The sequence below is a fragment of the Gymnoscopelus braueri genome (genome assembly GCF_963280865.1).
Source record: "Gymnoscopelus braueri genome assembly, chromosome: 10".
Classification (NCBI taxonomy): Eukaryota; Metazoa; Chordata; class Actinopteri; order Myctophiformes; family Myctophidae; genus Gymnoscopelus; species Gymnoscopelus braueri.
The window spans coordinates 29,153,182-29,172,072 of NC_137611.1; the positions used below are offsets into that span (position 1 = coordinate 29,153,182).

At 42.9% G+C, this 18,891-nt stretch overlaps 2 protein-coding genes across 2 annotated transcripts in view; one reads left to right on the plus strand and one right to left on the minus strand.

Moving 5' to 3' along the window:
• per2 (period circadian clock 2) overlaps positions 1 to 12,340 on the plus strand; it is a 36,743-nt gene extending 24,403 nt beyond the window's left edge. The window contains 17 exon segments of the mRNA XM_080439540.1: positions 490 to 643; positions 798 to 912; positions 1,664 to 1,832; positions 2,536 to 2,614; positions 3,011 to 3,074; positions 3,076 to 3,095; positions 3,097 to 3,148; positions 3,152 to 3,183; positions 3,500 to 3,624; positions 3,824 to 4,030; positions 4,620 to 4,883; positions 5,189 to 5,278; positions 5,281 to 5,993; positions 8,578 to 8,788; positions 9,571 to 9,778; positions 10,467 to 10,617; positions 10,862 to 12,340. Of these exon segments, the coding sequence (XP_080295666.1) occupies positions 490 to 643; positions 798 to 912; positions 1,664 to 1,832; positions 2,536 to 2,614; positions 3,011 to 3,074; positions 3,076 to 3,095; positions 3,097 to 3,148; positions 3,152 to 3,183; positions 3,500 to 3,624; positions 3,824 to 4,030; positions 4,620 to 4,883; positions 5,189 to 5,278; positions 5,281 to 5,993; positions 8,578 to 8,788; positions 9,571 to 9,778; positions 10,467 to 10,617; positions 10,862 to 10,942 (2,735 nt within the window). The 3' untranslated portion in view covers positions 10,943 to 12,340.
• Positions 12,341 to 16,128: 3,788 nt separating this feature from the next.
• hes6 (hes family bHLH transcription factor 6) lies at positions 16,129 to 18,697 on the minus strand. The gene is made up of 4 exons (XM_080439535.1): positions 18,450 to 18,697; positions 17,670 to 17,759; positions 17,469 to 17,550; positions 16,129 to 16,973 (listed from the first exon to the last, which is right to left on the minus strand). Exons 1-4 carry the CDS (start codon positions 18,525 to 18,527, stop codon positions 16,519 to 16,521), a joined length of 705 nt encoding a protein of 234 aa, XP_080295661.1. The 5' UTR covers positions 18,528 to 18,697; the 3' UTR covers positions 16,129 to 16,518.
• Between the last annotated feature and the right edge of the window lie 194 nt (positions 18,698 to 18,891).

The following is an 18,891-nucleotide window of genomic DNA, read 5'->3' on the forward strand; positions in this document are numbered from 1 at the left end:
CCTCCTCGCCCTCGGCCTCAAGCTCTGCTGAGTCGGCGCGCCTCCGTCATGGACAATAACTATTATCACGTGTGTGTGTGTGAACGCGTGTTCAGCGTTCCCCTAGCGTAGCTTCCTGGTTGCTATGTGGGGGGGAACAACAAAAGACAGGTCCGCCTCGCATCAAAGCCCCGCCTCGCGGCGCCGTCTCCTCATCACGCCGCCTCGCATCAAAGCCCCGCCTCGCGGCGCCACGTCCTCCTTCTCCTCCTCGCGAGCCTCGCTAATAAACCCTGTCTCGAAAAGCCCCGCCTCGCCCGAAGCCCCGTGCCTAAAAACGAGCGCTCTGTCTTCAATTTCCCTGGTTGTCCAATTTCCCTGTGACATATGTACAATGAATATACAAAAAGCAAAGAAAACCTTTTGTAACGGATTTAGCTATTATTTGTTTTTAAAAGGACTCAATGGCTTTCCATATAATTTGACAGTTTATTTCTTGTCCCTCCGTAGTCCTTCAGTATGCCGGCCAGCCGTTTGACCACTCATCCATCCGGTTCCGTGTTCGGAATGGAGAGTACATCATCCTCGACACCAGCTGGTCCAGCTTCGTCAACCCATGGAGCCGGAAGGTCTCCTTTGTCATTGGGAGGCACAAAGTCTGCATGTTTGTATTACTCTCCTACCTTGATGCGATATAAGGTTATTACAGTGTGTCATAGTTTGCCAAACCACTCACTCTCTTTATTGCAGTACATGCCTTATTCCTCTGGTTCACCTGGTGTGTGCACTCAAGGCTTCTCTGTGTGTACTTTTCCCAGGGGCCCGTTGAATGAGGATGTTTTTGTGGCACCAGTACCTGCCTCAGGCGAGACAAAGAGCACAGATTGTGACATTCAGGAGATCACAGAGCAGATCCATACGCTCCTGCTGCAGGTAAGAAGAGACAGAACAGGAAAAAGAGGAAGCATGGAAGTATATGAGCACAGTACATAAATAGAAAGTGAAAAGTGTGCAATGTTCTATCCCTTAAGCTGTAATGCTGAATTCCCACCAGCAGCAGTGAGCTAATTTCCGTAGTGCGGGATTCCGTTAAATAAGCAAATTGTGGTCCAGCTCTCGCTGCACAGCACAGGCAGGAATAAGCGTATGGACTGCATTTATAAAGTGCCTTTGTCCAAAGCATTTCATAATGTATTTCACATTCACACACCGATGGCGGAGAAAACCATGCAAGGAACCAACCTGCTCATCAGGAGCAGTTCTAGGGGTTCAGTGTCTTGCTCAAGGACACGTAGCCAGGAGGACCCGGGGATCAAACCGGGTCTCTGGCAGCTTGTTTGTCAATGATCTATACATTTTAGGTAGGAAACAGGGCAGTTGCAGTTGCTCAATCTTGATAATTTTCACATCTGGAAATGCTGGTTCAAAACTTTGTTTTCAATATTTGGTACTTTAACACAGTAGTCTGTTTCTGTCCATCACAAATAGTGTTGAGTGTGTACGCCTATCCCATCGCTAATTCAGACAACACACCACACAAAGGCTCCGCCTCCTTGCACGGTGCATTCTCAGAACGCAGAAGCGGAATACCGCAACTGGTGTGAATTCAGCGTAAGACTGTACTGGTCCGTCCGTCATGTTGAACCTCTTCCTGTACTGTGTGTGTCTGTGTGTATATGACCAGCCGGTTCATAACACCAGCTCCAGTGGCTACGGTAGCCTCTGCAGCAATGACCACGTCCTGGCAGCGACTCCTTGTGGTGAGAGCACCAACAATGGTACTGGGAACAAGATGAAGCCAGAGGACGAGAGAGAGATCCGCAATGTCAAACCAGTAGGTAGAACCATGTTTGGTTAAAGATTTTTGTTGGCAAAGCACAAATTACATACATTTGTCATTTTAATTAATTTGAACAGACTATAAAACGAGAAAGAAAAGGAATAAATAAAAGCATTGAAATGAGAAGGTAAAAAAGAAAACACAGACCAGCGCAAGTACAAGATCTTCATCAATCACAACAAAATATTTGAGACATAATAAAAGGTACACCAAATAAAAAATATCGGGATATTCCATAATGCCTTTTTTTTAATTTTTTTATCCTTTTTTTTTTTGGAGGATAAACCCCTTGAGATGCATCATCTCGTCTTCCAGGGGGTCCTTGAGACATTAGAATCAGTAGAATCAAGCCATCCTGGCAAGGAGGACTAACAGCTCACTTGTCATCCTGAAGGAGCGGATGTTGTTACATTGATCTATTCTATGCAGTTGTTTAGCCAGCACATTGACCCCCAGTCCTGCTCCTTTTTGGGCTGAAAGGGCATAAGGCCTTGCAGAGCAAGTCAGTGCAAAATGTCTGCATTAAGATGGGGACGCTTATGGCACTGAGCTGTAGTTTTTGCAGCTTCACCGTTAAAATAATTGTATTTTTGAATGAGAGATCTGAATCAAGAACTGTATTCAAAGCAGATACAACTGGGAGCTGATTCTCTCTCTACATTAGATATGGAAGTTCTGCTGACATTGGTATGTGTCTCTGTCTCTCAGAGTCTCAGCTCTGCAAAGGCATTCAGATCCAAAAGAGCCTGGAGCAGGAAGTCTGCCCAGCACCGCACAGCAAGAGGAGCAATGGCAGTAAGTCTAACAACTGTGTGTGTGTGTGTGTGTGTGTGTGTGTGTGTGTGTGTGTGTGTGTGTGTGTGTGTGTGTGTGTGTGTGTGTGTGTGTGTGTGTGTGTGTGTGTGTGTGTGTGTGTGTGTGTGTGTGTGTGTGTGTGTGTGTGTGTGTGTGTGTGTGTGTGTGTGTGTGTGTGTGTGTGTGTGTGTGTGTGTGTGTGTGTGTGCATACATACATGAGACGACACAGTGAGAGAGTTTCTCATTGATCCTAACAAATTCTTATCGCATTATGCAAAAACTATGTATTTCAAACTGAAATAAATGCATTTAGAGTTGATTTCTGTAGATTGTTGTCATAGGATACGGTCTCAGAAGTACACATTTGCCTTAACTCTTGGCCTCTCCCCAGCAGAGTCACTCCAGAAGAGCTCAACTGTGGCGAGGCCCAAGGACTCGGCCGGCCCTCTCAGCTGGAGGGAGACAGGGGCCATGATGGAGCAGAGCCCTTTTTCAGGAGGAGCTGGCCTTCAACGACCAGACTGTCTACTCCTAACAGCAGATCAACTGTCTGGACAGTGTAACTAGGTAAATAGTAATGGACTTTTTTTGTGTGCCTTTTTGCATTTATTTATTCTGGTCCTGCCACACTGCATCAGTATCCTGCTGTATTGCTGCAGGATTTTCCTCATTAGGAATGGGTGCAGCCTTGCAGCGGCGCTGTCGCAAACATGTGATTTTCGCTGATGTGCTGTTATGTCTGTACTCATTATGTCCTCATGAGTGATAGTGAAGAAACTTGACTAAAGAGCTGAAGGAAGCAACTGGAAAGGGCAATGAGACAAAAAGCACACATAGAAATAGAATAGAATAGAAAGGTTAATACGTGTGCTATTGTGTTCAGATACCTGGAGGGCTGCCATGTACCCCGCACCATGAAGAGGAAGTGTCAGTTCTCCTCCAACACCACTTCCTCCAACTCAGATGAATACAAGCAGAAGGAAAGCAATGCCATGCAGGCATTCGTAGGTAGGTCCTTCTGCAGGAATTATAATATCATTAAAAGATATCAAACTCAGTGATCCTATCCATGGCAACATATTGGCTTTAAGTCACAGATTGTGATTGGAAAAAGCTCTAGCTCAAAATAGTTTTCCTTTATTCCCCTGGGAATCTCTCTCTCTGTCTCTTTCTCTCTCTCTCTCTTTCTCTCTCTTCTCTGTGGCAGAGCCCGTTTTGTTAAAGGATCGGTCTGACCTTCCTCCTTTGGACGAGGCAGACAAAAAACAGCGTGACACGGCCACAGCAGTGGTGGGGACCTCCCTGCCCCTGCCTGTATCCAGTAAACCAGAGAGTGTGGTGTCAATAACCAGCCAATGTAGCTACAGTAGCACCATTGTGCACGTAGGAGACAAGAAACCCAGACTCGAGTCAGGTTAGCACTTGTGTTTACAGATGAGTGTGAGCATGTACAGATCAGTAGGTTCACACACATGTTTTATTATTAACTCACCAGCTGCCAGAGTTATTTCAGATTTTTAGCTGTTGGCTGCCAGAGATTTTTAATTGAAAAACAAAAAGTACTCAGGAGCCGAGATACAGAATTTTTAAGTTTTAAGTTAACAAGGAAGTGGATAGGAGTCTAGATCTTCAAACAATCATATCTCCTAGGTCTTAGGGTCAAATTTTTTTTTTCAATAGAACGCATTTATGCGTTATTGGCGGCCAAGCGCACTATTTATTAGATCGCATTAATGCGTTAATGGCGGCCAATGAGTTAATAATAGCAGTAACATATTTTTGTTTCCATTTTCCACTTTTTCTCACGTACACCGTGTAGTACCTCTGCGTGCCCCTAGAAGTACACCGATTTGAAAAACACTGCCATATCTAGCCATGTTAGCAAAGGTTATGGTATGAAGTGTGCTGTGTGCAAGCTTATATAATGTACTTGTGTGATGCACATTATATGTGATATGTGATTGGCTTCAGTTTAATTCTACTCCACTCTGTTTTCCATGCAGAGATCGTGGAGGATGTGTCTGGAGTAGGGGAGACGACAGAGGGCAACCAGACCCCTGGACCTCCCATCAGTGCTGTTTCACCGCCTATCCAGGAGAGGGAGCCCTATAAGAAACTAGGGTTGACCAAGCGAGTTCTGGCAGCTCATACTCAGAAGGAGGAGCAGGCCTTCCTGTACCGCTTCAGAGAGATTAGAGGAGTCAGGGCCTTCAAAGCCGACTGCTCTCAGTACCTGGAGCGCCACAGAGGACCGATGCCAAGTGATGGTAATGCTGACCATGCCACAGCCCTGCTGTATCCACACTCACACACTTAGGATAGGACAGTTAACCACTTAAACTCCATATACTTCGTTGACCGCAGTCCCCCAGGGTTCTGTACTTGTTCCCCTCCTTTTTTCCCCTCTTCACCAAATCTACAGCCAATCTACACGCTCACAACATGTCAGTTTGTGATGCGTTGTGAGCTCGTAGATCCGCTATTTTCGCCAAATGTTCCACAGAATAGGGTTGCTACATGTGGTCAATTGGTTTTAGTTTGCTAAATTAACCTGATCCTCTCATCCCAATAGCTGTGCCCGCTGCAAGGTCCTTCAAGCGCGGTGCAGAGCCCATCACCCGCCGCGTCGCCCGCAACAAGAAGACCAAGTCTAAACGTGTGAAACACAGCTGCTCCGGCCTCCGCTTCTCAACCAGGGCCTCAACCAGACTTCCTGGTCTGCCTCGGACACATCCCAGTCCACCTTCCCCATGGCCTATCCTACTATTATGCCAGGATATCCTCTCCAGGTGTACTCCAGAGAAAACACTTTGGCACCCTGTCTAGACCCCTCGTTAACGGGCCTCGGACACAGCCAGTGCAGCCAGGTCCCTGCTTGTGCCCCAGCCATCCACCCTGCTCCCTACACGGCATCCATGGTGACCCCTGTCGTGGCCCTTGTACTGCCTAACTATTTCCTCAGGCGGGCAACGGACCTCCACCACCACCTCCACAACAGCCCCTTCCCAGGTCAGCCTGCCTTCGCAGACCAGACCCAGATCCAGTGTAGACCTCAGAATCCCATCGATCCTCAGGCGTGGTGCCTGTCCCCGTTGTTCTCCTTTCCCAGGGCCTCTGAAATGCCTATGGCCTCCGCGGAGGGCTTGTCTCGCTCCTCCACGCCACAGTCTGGGGTTGGGGGCCAGTGGATTCCTCCACTGGTCCAGTCCAGCTGCAGCTCTCCACTGCAGCTCAACTTGCTGCAGCTGGAGGACAGTCAGAGGTCCCTGGAGAGACAGGACAGCACAGTGCTCTCTCCTGGCGGGCAAGGGAACAAGACCGCGGAAAGGGAGAAAGTTCCAACCGGCAGCCAGGCCATGGTAAAGGAACCGCAACAGGTAAATTACAACATTCCAATGTGTGTGTGTTAAAACAAGACCAGGAGACCTGGTTCTGCCAGACCCAGAATAAGTACTTTATAAGATCAGAGCACTACGTCACCGGACTTCACATGACGTGTCAGCCTGTGTCTATGCCCATGTATGGACGAAAGGGGGACAGACTTTTTTTGGCTGGGGCCGGAGGACAAATGGCCCCTGCCCATGTATGGTCGAAACAGGTACAAAGCCTCATGTAAGCCCGACCCCTTGGGTCTGGCAATGAAAGGTGAGATGCCCTGTGATCTTTGGTGTGCGCCACAGGGTGTTAATTCTTGGTGCCATTATCCCTTACCCAATAGCCTTCTGTCAGAGTCCCTAGTCCACATGGACGGCTAGACCCCTGTATACCGACTACATAACCTGCTTCTGTGAGCATTTGTCTTGGGATAAAGTGTGCTGTAGGCTGAGATGTTAGGGCTAAGAGGATTGCATGAGGAAATAGGAGACATGGGGGCATGAGGAAGCATGAGAGACATGGGGGACATGTGCGTGAAAATCCCAGTAGATCAGCAGTTTCTTATTTACTCAGAACTAGCCCATTTGTCTGAAATTTCTTTATTAGGAGCAACCCCTTGAGATGAAACATCTCGTTTTCGAGGGGGTCCTCAAATTACACAATACACTTCATACAGAAAGACAAAGTATTTTTTACAGACACATCTGACAACAACAACCAGACAAAACAAACAAAACAAGAAACAAGACAAAAAACAAACAACGATAACACAACAACAACAACAACTACAACAGTACACATAGCACATATATGAAACATTGCGTCATAGATCAGTTACAATGATGATTAGTCGAAACATGAACAGGTAATCTCAAGGTGAGAGGACAGGGCAGTTTTGAACAATTGAAAAGATGTTATTGAACGAATATGAACAGGTAAGTTGTTCCACTCAGAAGGAGCTTTAAACATAAAATATTTTTTGGCAACTGACGTAGATGCAGTTGGAACTTTGAAGTAAATCTGTGAACAATGTCTTAGTTGATGTCTAGAAGTGAAAGGTTCCATAAGCTGTTTAAGATACTGTGGATAATCAAAATGAATACATTTAAAAATGAACTGCAGCCAGTGCTGCTGCCTTCTTGATGTGGGAGATGGCAGGTTGAGATTTTCATACATGGTGCAGTGATGGGTCAGATATGGACAGCCAAGAATAAATCTACATAAGCGGTTGTATATTGTGTTAAGAGGAAGAAGGTTAGTTTTGGGGGCAGTCTGGTAGACTACATCAGCATAATCGAGAATTGGAAGTATAAGTTGTTGAACAAGTTTCTTTCTGACTGTAAAAGTAAAGCAGTTTCTATTACGGTATAGGACACCAGTACTGAAGTTGATTTTCCTGACTATGTTATCAATATGACATTTGAATGATAGCCCTGAATCAAGCCAGAGACCTAGGTATTTTATGTGATCAACTCTATCCAGTTGAGTCCCATCACGACAGTAAATATTGTATGGTTGATTTGTAGTTTTAGATTTAATATTCTGATTAGTCCCAAATAGCATTGTTTTTGTTTTAGTTTTGTTGATAATTAATTTATTAGCTGAGAGCCATGATTCCAGATGATTGAAGTTTAATTGCAATGTTGACTGAATTTGTAATAGGTGAGTTTGTGATGTGTATATGACTGTGTCGTCTGCATACAGTTGGACATTACAACCAGAAAAAATAGACGGAAGATCATTGATGAAGATGGAAAACAAAAGTGGGCCTAGGGTTGAGCCTTGAGGCACACCATGTTCATGCACTGCTAAGTCTGATTTACTGCCTTGTATGACAACACAATGTTTTCTGTTGTGCAGATAGGAGTTGAACCAAAGTAGAGCATTTCGAGACAGACCAATAGAATATAGCTTGTCAAGTAGGAGATAGTGGTCAACCAAATCAAATGCTTTGGTTAAGTCAATGAAGATTGCACCGGTAAGTTTGCTATTGCCAGATGAAGAATATATATCGTTGGTGAGTTTTAATAGGGCAGTAGTTGTAGAGTGATTTGAACGGAAACCAGATTGAGAAGATGAAAGAATATTGTATTTAGAGAGATAACTGGACAGTTGGTTATAAATTAATTTTTCGAAAACTTTAGCTATTGAACAGATAATTGGCGCTAACAACCAGTGTTAATAGTCATTTATATCGCTTTTCTTCCCCATTCTGATGCACGGTTTGAACTGCAGCAGATCGTCTTGACCATGTCTATAGGCCTAAATGCATTATTTGATTTACTGCCATTTGATTGGCGGGTTGGAAATTTGCGTTAAAGTGCACTTGGACATCTGCGTCTAATAAAGTGGTCGGTGATATGGAACTGCACTGTGACACACAGGTTTGCATGGGATTAATGGGGTGATGGAGAATATTCCACTCAGTGAGAAGAAACTCAGTGAGAAGAGTCTAAAGAGATGAAGTCACCATTCAGCATGCACACAGTAATGGTGTCTGGAGCAAGCAGAGGGAATCGATCATGACTGATTCAGTGCAGTTGGACGTTGTGTTTACTCATCATGAATTCCTCTTTTACACTACAGGCGAGCTCACTCGGCGATGGGAACAACAGCGATGTCAACTCGTCCTCGTCCTCCATGTTGGACATACCTCTCCACGCAGACTCGTGTTCAGGCACTGGCTCGGCCACCTCAGGTTCCATGGGCTCTGGTGGACACTCTGCCAGTGGACAGTCTGCCAGTGGACAGTCTGCTTGTGGACACTCTGCTAGTGGAGCCTCCAGCAGCGGAAAAGGTCTTTGGACTTCTCGGATGTTTACAAATTTACACACACACACACACACACACACACACACACACACACACACACACACACACACACACACACACACACACACACACACACACACACACACACACACACACACACACACACACACACACACACACACACACACACACACACACACACACATATCCTGTATGAAAAAATAGCACCATTGTTCGGTTTGTAATGCGTGCCAATCCGAAAGCCTCATACAGAACGGTTCAATATGAATTATGTGTACCATTACACCCCTAAAATATATGTATGGGATATATAGTATATACTGTATTCTTAAAGACCTGCATACTGTACAGGTTTTTTGGGGGGGTGGCCGAGTCTGCCATTGTCTAGTAAGTGCAAACAACACAGATGTCAGCATGAGTTTTTGAGACGGATTGTATACAGTGATAGATTTTTCTGTCCTAGCGCAAACTTATGGTTAATTTCTGTAGTGCAGGGACTTTAATCAACTGGTATCTTCTTAAATTTTAAGACAGGGGTCCAAATAGTCATTTTAAAGCTCCTGAGCCACAAAAAGAAACCAAATCCGTGAAAGAAGCACCTTTGTTTGCACCTCCAACACACTCACGTGATGTTGATTCCCTTCCCCTTACTACTGTACGTACTAGAGCGTGACATTACTGTAGCTAAAATAATATACATATATAATATAGAAAGGATGTGTACCAGTGTACAGTATGCCATGAGGTCAAATTGAATGATATCCAACTTATCTATGGGTCCCTCAGGAAGCAACGGCAGCAGTAACTACTTTGGCAGTGTGGACTCATCCCAGAACAGCCAGAAGGGCGAAGGTCATTTAAGCAGCAACGAGAGAAAGCCCATGGAGGTGTTTCAGAGTGAAGACATAATCAAGTATACACTGCAGGACCCACTGTGGCCCCTCACAGCCAGCACAGATGACAAGGTCATCATGACCTATCAGCTGCCCTCACGGTGAGTAGGAGGAGATGGGTGACAGCAGTAGTGTGGTCTACAGTCAGATTTATCTTTCATCCAGGATGGATTATGTTTAACCTATAGAATGTTAACCAGGTGTAGGAACACATTTAAAGGCAATGTTTTCTCAGTTCCTTCATGGTGGAAACTGTGCAAGGCCATTGGCTGCTTAGCACAGGCAAGTGCCAAGCAGTGAAAGTCATGTAATTGTTTAAAAATAATAATAACATTCTCAGACAGGTAACAGCTGCAAAGGCAAACAGTAGGACAATTCTATGATAGGTTTCAAGGGAGGAAATTCTGTTGAATTTTACTCAACTGCTAACTTCTCAAGCATACTCCCCCTTACATGAATAGTTATTTTACATGTCTTCCACTGATCTTATCTTAACTATGCTAGATCATTTGTATAGTTACGTTTAAGCTTCAGTGTGAGTTTGTGGGTTTCATTGTACTTGCCTCACACGAGCACCACGCATAGCAGTGGCTGTTTTTGGCCACTAGATGGTAGACAGAGACAAAACACATCCTGGCTGATTGGTGAGGCTGTTTGCCACTCACCAGAGTTTATTTGTATTCCCTTTGAGAGATGATGACATTTAGAGGATGTTTCCTTCTTTCTCAGTGTCTGAACTTTTAATCCTGAGATCTTTTTTGTGGTGTATGTGTGTGTTTTGGTCTCTAGTGACATCCAAAGGGTCCTCAGGGAGGACAGAGAGAAACTGAGACTTCTGCAGAAGCATCAGCCTCGCTTCACAGAAGACCAGAAGACAGAACTGATGGAGGTTCACCCCTGGCTAAAGAAGGGAGGCCTGCCCAGGTCTCTTAACATCAAGGTAAGCAAAAAAAACTCTCTCTCTCTCTGCTGTATTGCTCCTCTTTCTTTAGCACCAGCTTCTGTCTATCTATCTTACTACTCTAAGAGTAAATGTAGAAATGTGTACACTGTCTGAGTTAAATTAACACTGAGGATTTAGCTGTGTAGTGACCTCTTTGTCTCTGCATGTCTCATGGAGGCACGAACATGCTCCCTTTCTTCTCACTAAAACTATTTTTACTTGTTTGATGTACGATCACCAGATCTGTTCATGTTGTGACAACACCACAGAGCTGCATGTGGACTGCGGACATAGAGAGTCGTCGGGGTGGTCCACTGCCTGAGGACAGGAGTCCTTGAACGCCATTGTCCACGCCCTGGCACCTAACCACACTATCTACCCCCTATTGATTAAAACACATAAGTTAATCAGCACTTGGTAACTCACCAGCATTCAAGTCCTTTGGCTGTATAAGGATTGTCACGCTATGTGACTCACTATTAACAGACACCAGCCAGGACTTGGCTCAAAGCAACATCCGTCAATGATGTGACTCAGAGCCCAAGTCTCCTTTGCCAGCAGCCATTACATGAACTAATGCTGATAGTACTGTCTAATTCTCTCGTTTGTAATTGTCTCTGCCAGGCCGGACGACCGAAGCCTGACACTATGTTTTCGCCTCCGCCCGTCCGTCCGTCCGTCCTTCCGTCCGTCCGTCCATCCGTCCGTGTTTGTCTGTCAGTCAGTCAGTCAGTCAGTCAGTGTGTCTGTGAACAGCTAATCTCTGGCACCGTTGGACCGGCGTCAAACTTTGCACACACACTGCCAGTAAGCCAAGGAAGTACCTCTGACCAAAGGCTTCATGGTGGCACTATAACAGGCTGCTTTATATTTTGGCCTATAACCATACTATAGTAGCTACTACTCCTACAGATGTTGTCCAAAACTCACACAAACCGGTACACATTGTCTCTGCAGTCATGTGATCAAGTGTGGTCACATTTTTTCAGATTCCATTCCGACTACTACTGTGTTCCGCAGTTTGCAGCCCCTGGGTAGGCAACCCGGCCTGGTGGAGTCCTCCGCTCCAAGGGGCGCATTTTCCTAGTTGGTTCTGTACTCTACAGGTGCTATTTAAAAGAATAACGCCCAATTCACACCAGAAATGTCGACTCTACTCCACGATGCTATATGAAATAAATAGAGTGAGTGTTCACTTCAGCTTTGATGCCATGCTTTTTACTGTTGAGCATCCTGACACTGTGGAAAACATTGAAATACTCGTCTCCATAGACTTTGCATTGAAACTCAATGCCCAATCTGAAAGTTCCTGCAAAGTTCCACATTGCAGGTGTGAATGTGGCGTAATAATGATCCATAGAGCCAGACTCATGTAGAGACTGTATATATTTATATACTATAACGTGTTATATTATTTCTTGTCATAATTTATTCTCACAGATCTACTACACAAGCATGCATTAATATTAATGTAAACCTCCTGATGGATTTTGTTGTTCAAGAGCCGTTAAGACTGGGAAACATTTAATCAGTTTGAGCACAAGCATGATGCACCTTTCTGTTGATTTTTTTGTAATCCTCAGTGATTTTTTTTTACAGAAAATAATTTCTCCTGGAAAAGCAGGTATATTATGTATATTTACAGATTTGTACATTATAATATAAGACAGCCAGCAAAAAAACTAAGAGGGCCAACAACCTATGAGATTGTTGATACTCTGTGTGTGTGTGTGTGTGTGTGTGTGTGTGTGTGTGTGTGTGTGTGTGTGTGTATATACACTACACAATCTGTATTTGTAATGTCTGACTTTTAAGCAGTGAATTGTGAATTTGTACTTCCATGTACTGTTATGTACTGTCATGTACTATTCTCATGTCTTACTAAATAAACTACATCAATCAATCAATCAAAACCATCTCTACTCTACGTAGGAGTAAGTAGAAGAAGAGAATGGGCCGTAGACTAGGGTGAAACTTGCATGATAATGTGAGAAGAATATTTTGGTCATGTCAACAGTGTGAAAGTGTCCTACGAATTTAACTTTTTTGGATGCGTCTCTTGCAATCCATCTATACTACATACAAATATTGTATATACAATTGACACCTTTCTAAGGTATACCGTTTCCTGCTGTGGATTGAACATGGAGCTAAAGCCATGGATCGAATGTGTGGTCACTTTTGAAGTTTAATATTAGGGTTATTACACGGGCGTAAAGCAATTGAAACAGATTTTGTTTGCACTTCTCTGTTCTTTTAATGCTTATGCTGCAGTTTGTTATTAAGTAAGCGTTCTAAGGCGTATGTTAAATGGCAACTTGCACATTTCCTATCTCATTTCTGTACAGTTTGTTGTGTTTTCTTTTCTTATGTTGAACATGGAGACTATTCTCTCCTGTTGCTAAAAGTTTTCAAATTAAAATGTTTTTGAAATACTTATTTGTTTTGGTTGATTTTCTGAATTTCCTGATGTGGCCTAATGACTTAAGCAGGGAAATTATATCGGACAACAATCTGTAGAATATGCTAAGGCAAGCAGGCGTCAATTCTTTCATAATGGTGCAATAATGTATTCAACTCAAATGTTTTACAGAGACCTTATAAACTGCTTGTAGAGTAATATATAATATAATAATTTGGACACATCTTGAAGGCTGAGAAGTTGCTTAGAGTTTATGGTCAATTAATGACTTGTTGTGAGATCATTAGGCTATATTCTAGCCTAATCCTGTGATTGGCATGCATATATTATAGTTCATGCCTGGCTGCTTGGTGCCTTGTTCGAATTTGAAAGCTTAAAGCTAGCAGACGGTCTGTCCTCACAGTCACACATCCTCCGTGGCTTACCTCAGTGGTTCTCAACCTTTTCAGGCTGTGACCCCCCAAAATAATTGAGGCATTAAATGTAGTTTGACTCGGTTCCACAGACAAATATTGTGAAAATAAAATAGCATTTGCGAGGCGCTGAGCTTGTAGGCTATTTTCACAACTTTTGCCTCTTTCTTATATTTGACAATTTGGCCATGTTTGACCAGTTTTATAGTAGCCTATAGTTTGTTGACTACTTTTGATGCAGTAATGGTCTTTTTTTGTGGTATTAAAAGTCCTTAAATGGTCACTTCACTGTCATCTGGGGAGCCCCCCCAAAAAAAAAATCATGTGGGGACCCGACCCACTGGCTGAGAACCACTGGCTTACCGCATCTGATCAAAGCGGACAGGCTGATTTACATCCCCTCTGTTCACACCTCAGATTCTCCCAGTTTGTAGACGAGGAGGTGCGAAACATCCAAAAACCGCCCCCTGTAGTTATTTGCACCTTTTGGGAGTTCCGCAAATCCGGTCTCCCGGGCTTCACGACACAAATCTGCGAAAAATAAAAGTTGAGAAGGCTTCTCCTCAATTGTCTTCTTACTCTTGGCATTGGAAATTATAAACGGGACGGGATATGGAAGCTTTTATTGCCCCCTAAACTAGTACCAGCCTTCTGTCTGTCCTTTTCGTGAATGGGGTGGAGAAAAAAACTACTGAATGAAAGCTTTCAGTTTGTCGACAGTGTAAAAAGTAACACTTGTTGACATCAGAACTTGATCGAGGTGCCAGTTAAGATTAGCCTAAAACCTTAAGTACAGGTCGCTTTCTTTTCATATTCATTTGTCGCAACACCTGTGTGGCTGAGAATGGAAATAGACGTGCTTTGACTTCAGACTCTCTGCATCACCGTGTGTTTCTCTACCGAAAAGCGCAAATGCCAACCTAGCCTATCCATAGGCTAAGAATGAAGAATAATTTTCTAATTATCTTGCACTTCTAAAAACTTTTTTTTCAATTTAAATAAGTTTAGCCTGACGTCTTTATAAGAGGATATAGCAGCTATATCCCTAACCCTATAGTCTATTATAGCCCACTGTATTTTAGCCTGTTGAGAAATTATCCACCTATCATCAGCTGTGTGTAACATCCCTGTCACATTCCATGACCTAATGAGCATTTCTCTTAATTACATCTTTCACACTGTAAAAAACTAAGGTTTAGACTAATAACCCAAATTGTCCCAGTCCATTCTCACCTCATGAAACCAATAATTTGAAAACACTACTACGTGTGAATTTAGGCTTATAGTTTGCGTCTCATTATAAAATGAACGTAAAATCAGTGGTGGGAGAACTTATATTTACTTACTACTTAAGTAAAAACAGCAATGCAAGAAAAAAAACTGTTACAAGTAAAAGGCTATTCAAAATGTTAGCCTACTTGAGTAAAAGTAGTACAAAATGACGTTAAGATTATCCCTGGCTAACAAGCCTTATATGCCTCAATACATTATAATTTCCCTCCATAACTAAAAACACCGTAAATATTGTATTTATTTTAGAAATAGTCCATCTTTTACTCAAGGGGGACAACTCCTGTCGCAAGGTGAAGATGTAATTTGTCCACGTGTGGTCCAGCCCTATATGGAATGTATGGAATGCATGTGCTAAAAACGTATTTAAAATATTGTTTTGACATATTAACCTTAGGAAGTACTAAAGTTGTTTTTAGTTAGCACATGCATTCCATAGGGTTGGACCACACATGGACAAATGACATCATCAACTTGCAATGGGCGTTGTCCCCCTTTGGTCTATTTCTAAAAAAAAATATATATATATTTACGATGTTTTTAAGTTATATTATAACTCAAACTATTTTTTTAGTTATAAGGCATATAATTATTATATTAAGGCTTATTAGCCAGGAATCCTTTTATAATATAGGCTACTCAAAGTACCAAAAAAGTACAAAAACTTTCGAAATTTAGCCTTTCTACAACTTGTATGGCTATTTTCGAAAAGCCAAATTGTGGTCTAAGTGGTTCTGTATGTTTTGTAGGCCATATTAATTATTACAATCTTAGAAGTAACTAGTAGCCTAAATAAAGCTGTCAAATAACTGCAGTGCAACAAAAAGTAGGCATATACAATATTTGCCTAGTTGTAGTGGAGTAAGTATACATCAGGTCTATTGAAAACTGGAACTAAAAGTAAAAGTACCTCAGAATAGTTATTCCACCACTATAAAATAATGCCTAGGCTACCACACAACTCATGGCAGTGAATTAGTTTTATTCAAAAGACAGTCAGTGTCAGTGTGAGTTTATACATTGGAAAATCAACTGAGGTAAAAACAGACATTTATAGACATTTATAAATACAAAATTGTAAACACAGGCCTAAACATCGAAAATGACTTACAACTACCTGCTTTCACTGATGAAACAGGGGAACACCCTATGGGTCTAATTATGGATCTCTGTTGTTGTTTTTAAATAGTTATTCTTAAATAAAAAATCACACCCTGTGTGAAGTGGGCGGTGTCTTGCTAGCTAATCACAATACTGAATGGAGTCAACCAATCATGTACAAAAGACAAATACATTTATTGAAACACTCTTTATGATGGACGAAACCATAACTTTACAAAAACAAATTTATTGTTTTTGTAAAGTTATGGTTGCTTATATAGGGCTATGCACATGTGTCATGTGACACTGGCCAATCACAGTCCTGAATAGATTGTGATTGGCCAATCACAGCGCAGGATAATTGTACAAATTTCCAAACCTCACTTTTAGGGCCGGTTTCACTGCCCAAGATATTTGTACATTTTTCCAAATCTCACTTATAGGGGCGGTTTCACCGCCCAAAAATGTGTTATTAGTTAAATTGCAACACCAAAATAATTACACAAAGAGTTTAGCAGATGTCATTCAACAAGCTGACAGCTCTTTAAAACAGTAGGCTAGTCTTATCCTAACATGTCCTACACACAACAGTCTGAAAACGAAGCTAAAAAAAAAAAAAAGAGGGTACAAATCAGTATGTGATTATGACTTTGTTTAATTGACTTCGTATTTCTACCATGGCCTCCATACTGATTCACAGTACGTTAAGGGTGACGCACCCTGACTCTCGCCCTCTTCCATGAAGATCTGGCTTTGATCAGAGTCTGTCTCGTCCAGATCCGAGCAGCACAAGTCATCGGTGGAGGTGGTTGATGGAGCCGGGGACAGGGCCGATGAGCTGCCGGGGGACGCGCTCCTTCCCCCGGGGGAGATCAGCGCTGCATACTCAGACAGAGGCCAAGTGCTGTTGTTGGGGCAACTGTCTGTCGCGAGGTCCGACTGCAGCATCACCTGCAGACGGTCCTCGTCGTTCAAGGGCATGCTTTCCAGGAGGTGGTTGAGGAGCTCCGCGGCGATGGTGGGGTCTATGCCCGGACAGTTGGAGATGAAAGTGTGCACCTCATGCATGCACTGGATGTATCCCGCTGCGAACCTCTCACACGCCTCCCGGTTCTCTGCGTCCACCTCTGATTGATATAAAACACCATACAAACTCAGTGAGTAGGCTATACAGAAGCTGCTGAAATACAAGTCCACACAAGCATATACATAACATGTGGGCAGTGATCGCATTTTTTACTTAAGTAAAAGTATCAATACTGCAATGTAGAAATACTGCGGAATTCAAAATGTACTTGAGTAAAAGTACAAAAGTATTGGCATCAAAGTGTACTTAAAGTACCAAAAGTAAAAGTACTCATTATGCAGAATGTCCCATTTCAAAAGCTTTAAATTTTTTTTGAACATAGCACATCTACAAGCTCACAATGGGTCAGGATGCAATGCATTGTGAGCTTGTAGATTGGCTATTTTCAATATTTGCCTCGGAGATGTAGTGGAGTAGAAGTAAAAGTACGGAAAATTGGAAATACTCAGTACTTGAGTAAATGTACTTAGTTACTTCCCACCGCTGCATGTAGGCTAGCTTATTAGACACTGTAGCGAATAGCTTAAAGTTTTACCTTGAGCTCGGCTTTGCAGAATACTCTCGACCCTTTTCACTGTCACCTCCAGCACTTCAGCGTTCTCCATCTTTGATTGCAACTGTAAATAAAAGATCATTTGTATGGTTCTATCAATGATGATTCAGCCCAATTCGTGTGTGTAGTAGGCTCACACAATAATGTTATATAAGAAAAATGGTTGCATATAGCTCAACTTACATCATCTGTGTCTGCCATAAGAACCCTGAGTTCCTGTAAACTTTCATTGATGCGAGCCCTCCTCTTCTTCTCAACCAGAGGTTTCCTGATCTGTAAATACATAAACAAAACAAACCGATCATGAGTGACTTTGTTTTCAACACCGGCGTGTCCATATTGTGGGCACGCAATTATAAGCGAACACAAAAAGGCCGATCTACAAGCTCACAACGGGTCAAGATGCGATGCGTTGTGGCCATGTAGATTTTCGCTATTTTGCGCGCGACACCGCCGTGAGACGAAGTGTAAAACCGGGCTTTAGTGGTTTAAAACAAACATAAACACTGAGATCCCATTGCATGAAGAAGACATCATGGCTTTACCTTCAGCGTTGCCAGATTTTGCGAGAGAAATAAGCAACCAGGTCTATGAAAACAAGCCCAAAAGAAGCAAATACAGCCTACTTGAACACTTTGAACCTATTACATCAGCTGTTTGAAAATAGCCGATCTACAAGCTCACAGCATTGTGAGCTTGTAGATCTATTATTTTCAAATCTAGAAAAATAAAGAAACAATACACAAATGGGGGTCCCTGGCACAAAATATTTTCAGATCTGTGGCCAAGTACATATTAATTGTGGGGGGGGCACAATGTTTGAGAACCACTGATTTAAACAACATTAGGAAGGAAGCCTAAATAAGTAACTACACTAGAAACAATACCAATATTTACAAGCAACTTTACAGAAAAACAAGCCCAAAGTCGCTTATAATAAGCAGACCTGGCAACACTGTTTACCTTTCTGTCCACCTTGGTGCCAAAATCCTCCTCATCCTCCCTGTCCATTCCATTCGTGTTATTGCGGATGGGGGCCATGTTGTTAGTAGAAGTTAACCCAGGCTCTGCCACACAAACTGATTGTCTAAATCCAGCCGTTACAGCTCGTCAATGGGACACAGGGACAGATGGCTGGCTGTTGGTCCCAGCTGCCAACAAAGGTTGCAGACTAGACGGGGTGCAGGCAGGCAGGACTTGTTATGCAGCTTGGAGCATTGAAGGGACGAGGGCAGTGCACTGGGTATTTATAACGGTTCATTTACATGTGAATGAAATGAATGCTGGAGCTGGCTGCTCCGACCAGCCAATCGTCGGCTTTTATCTACTGTCTCATTGTAGGGGGATGATGACATTATAACATACATTGAAGACAGTCTAAATTTCAGAAACCCCAGTCATATGC

What these genes read in the sequence shown, in the direction of transcription:
- hes6 (XM_080439535.1), bottom strand. Translation starts at nt 18,527, where the DNA reads ATGGCCCCCATCCGCAATAACACGAATGGAATGGACAGGGAGGATGAG. An exon ending in TTATGGCAGACACAGATGAT is followed by an intron (nt 17,551 to 17,669) that starts GTAAGTTGAGCT and finishes TTTTATTTACAG; the next exon opens with TTGCAATCAAAGATGGAGAA. An exon ending in TCTGCAAAGCCGAGCTCAAG is followed by an intron (nt 16,974 to 17,468) that starts GTAAAACTTTAA and finishes TATATCAATCAG; the next exon opens with AGGTGGACGCAGAGAACCGG.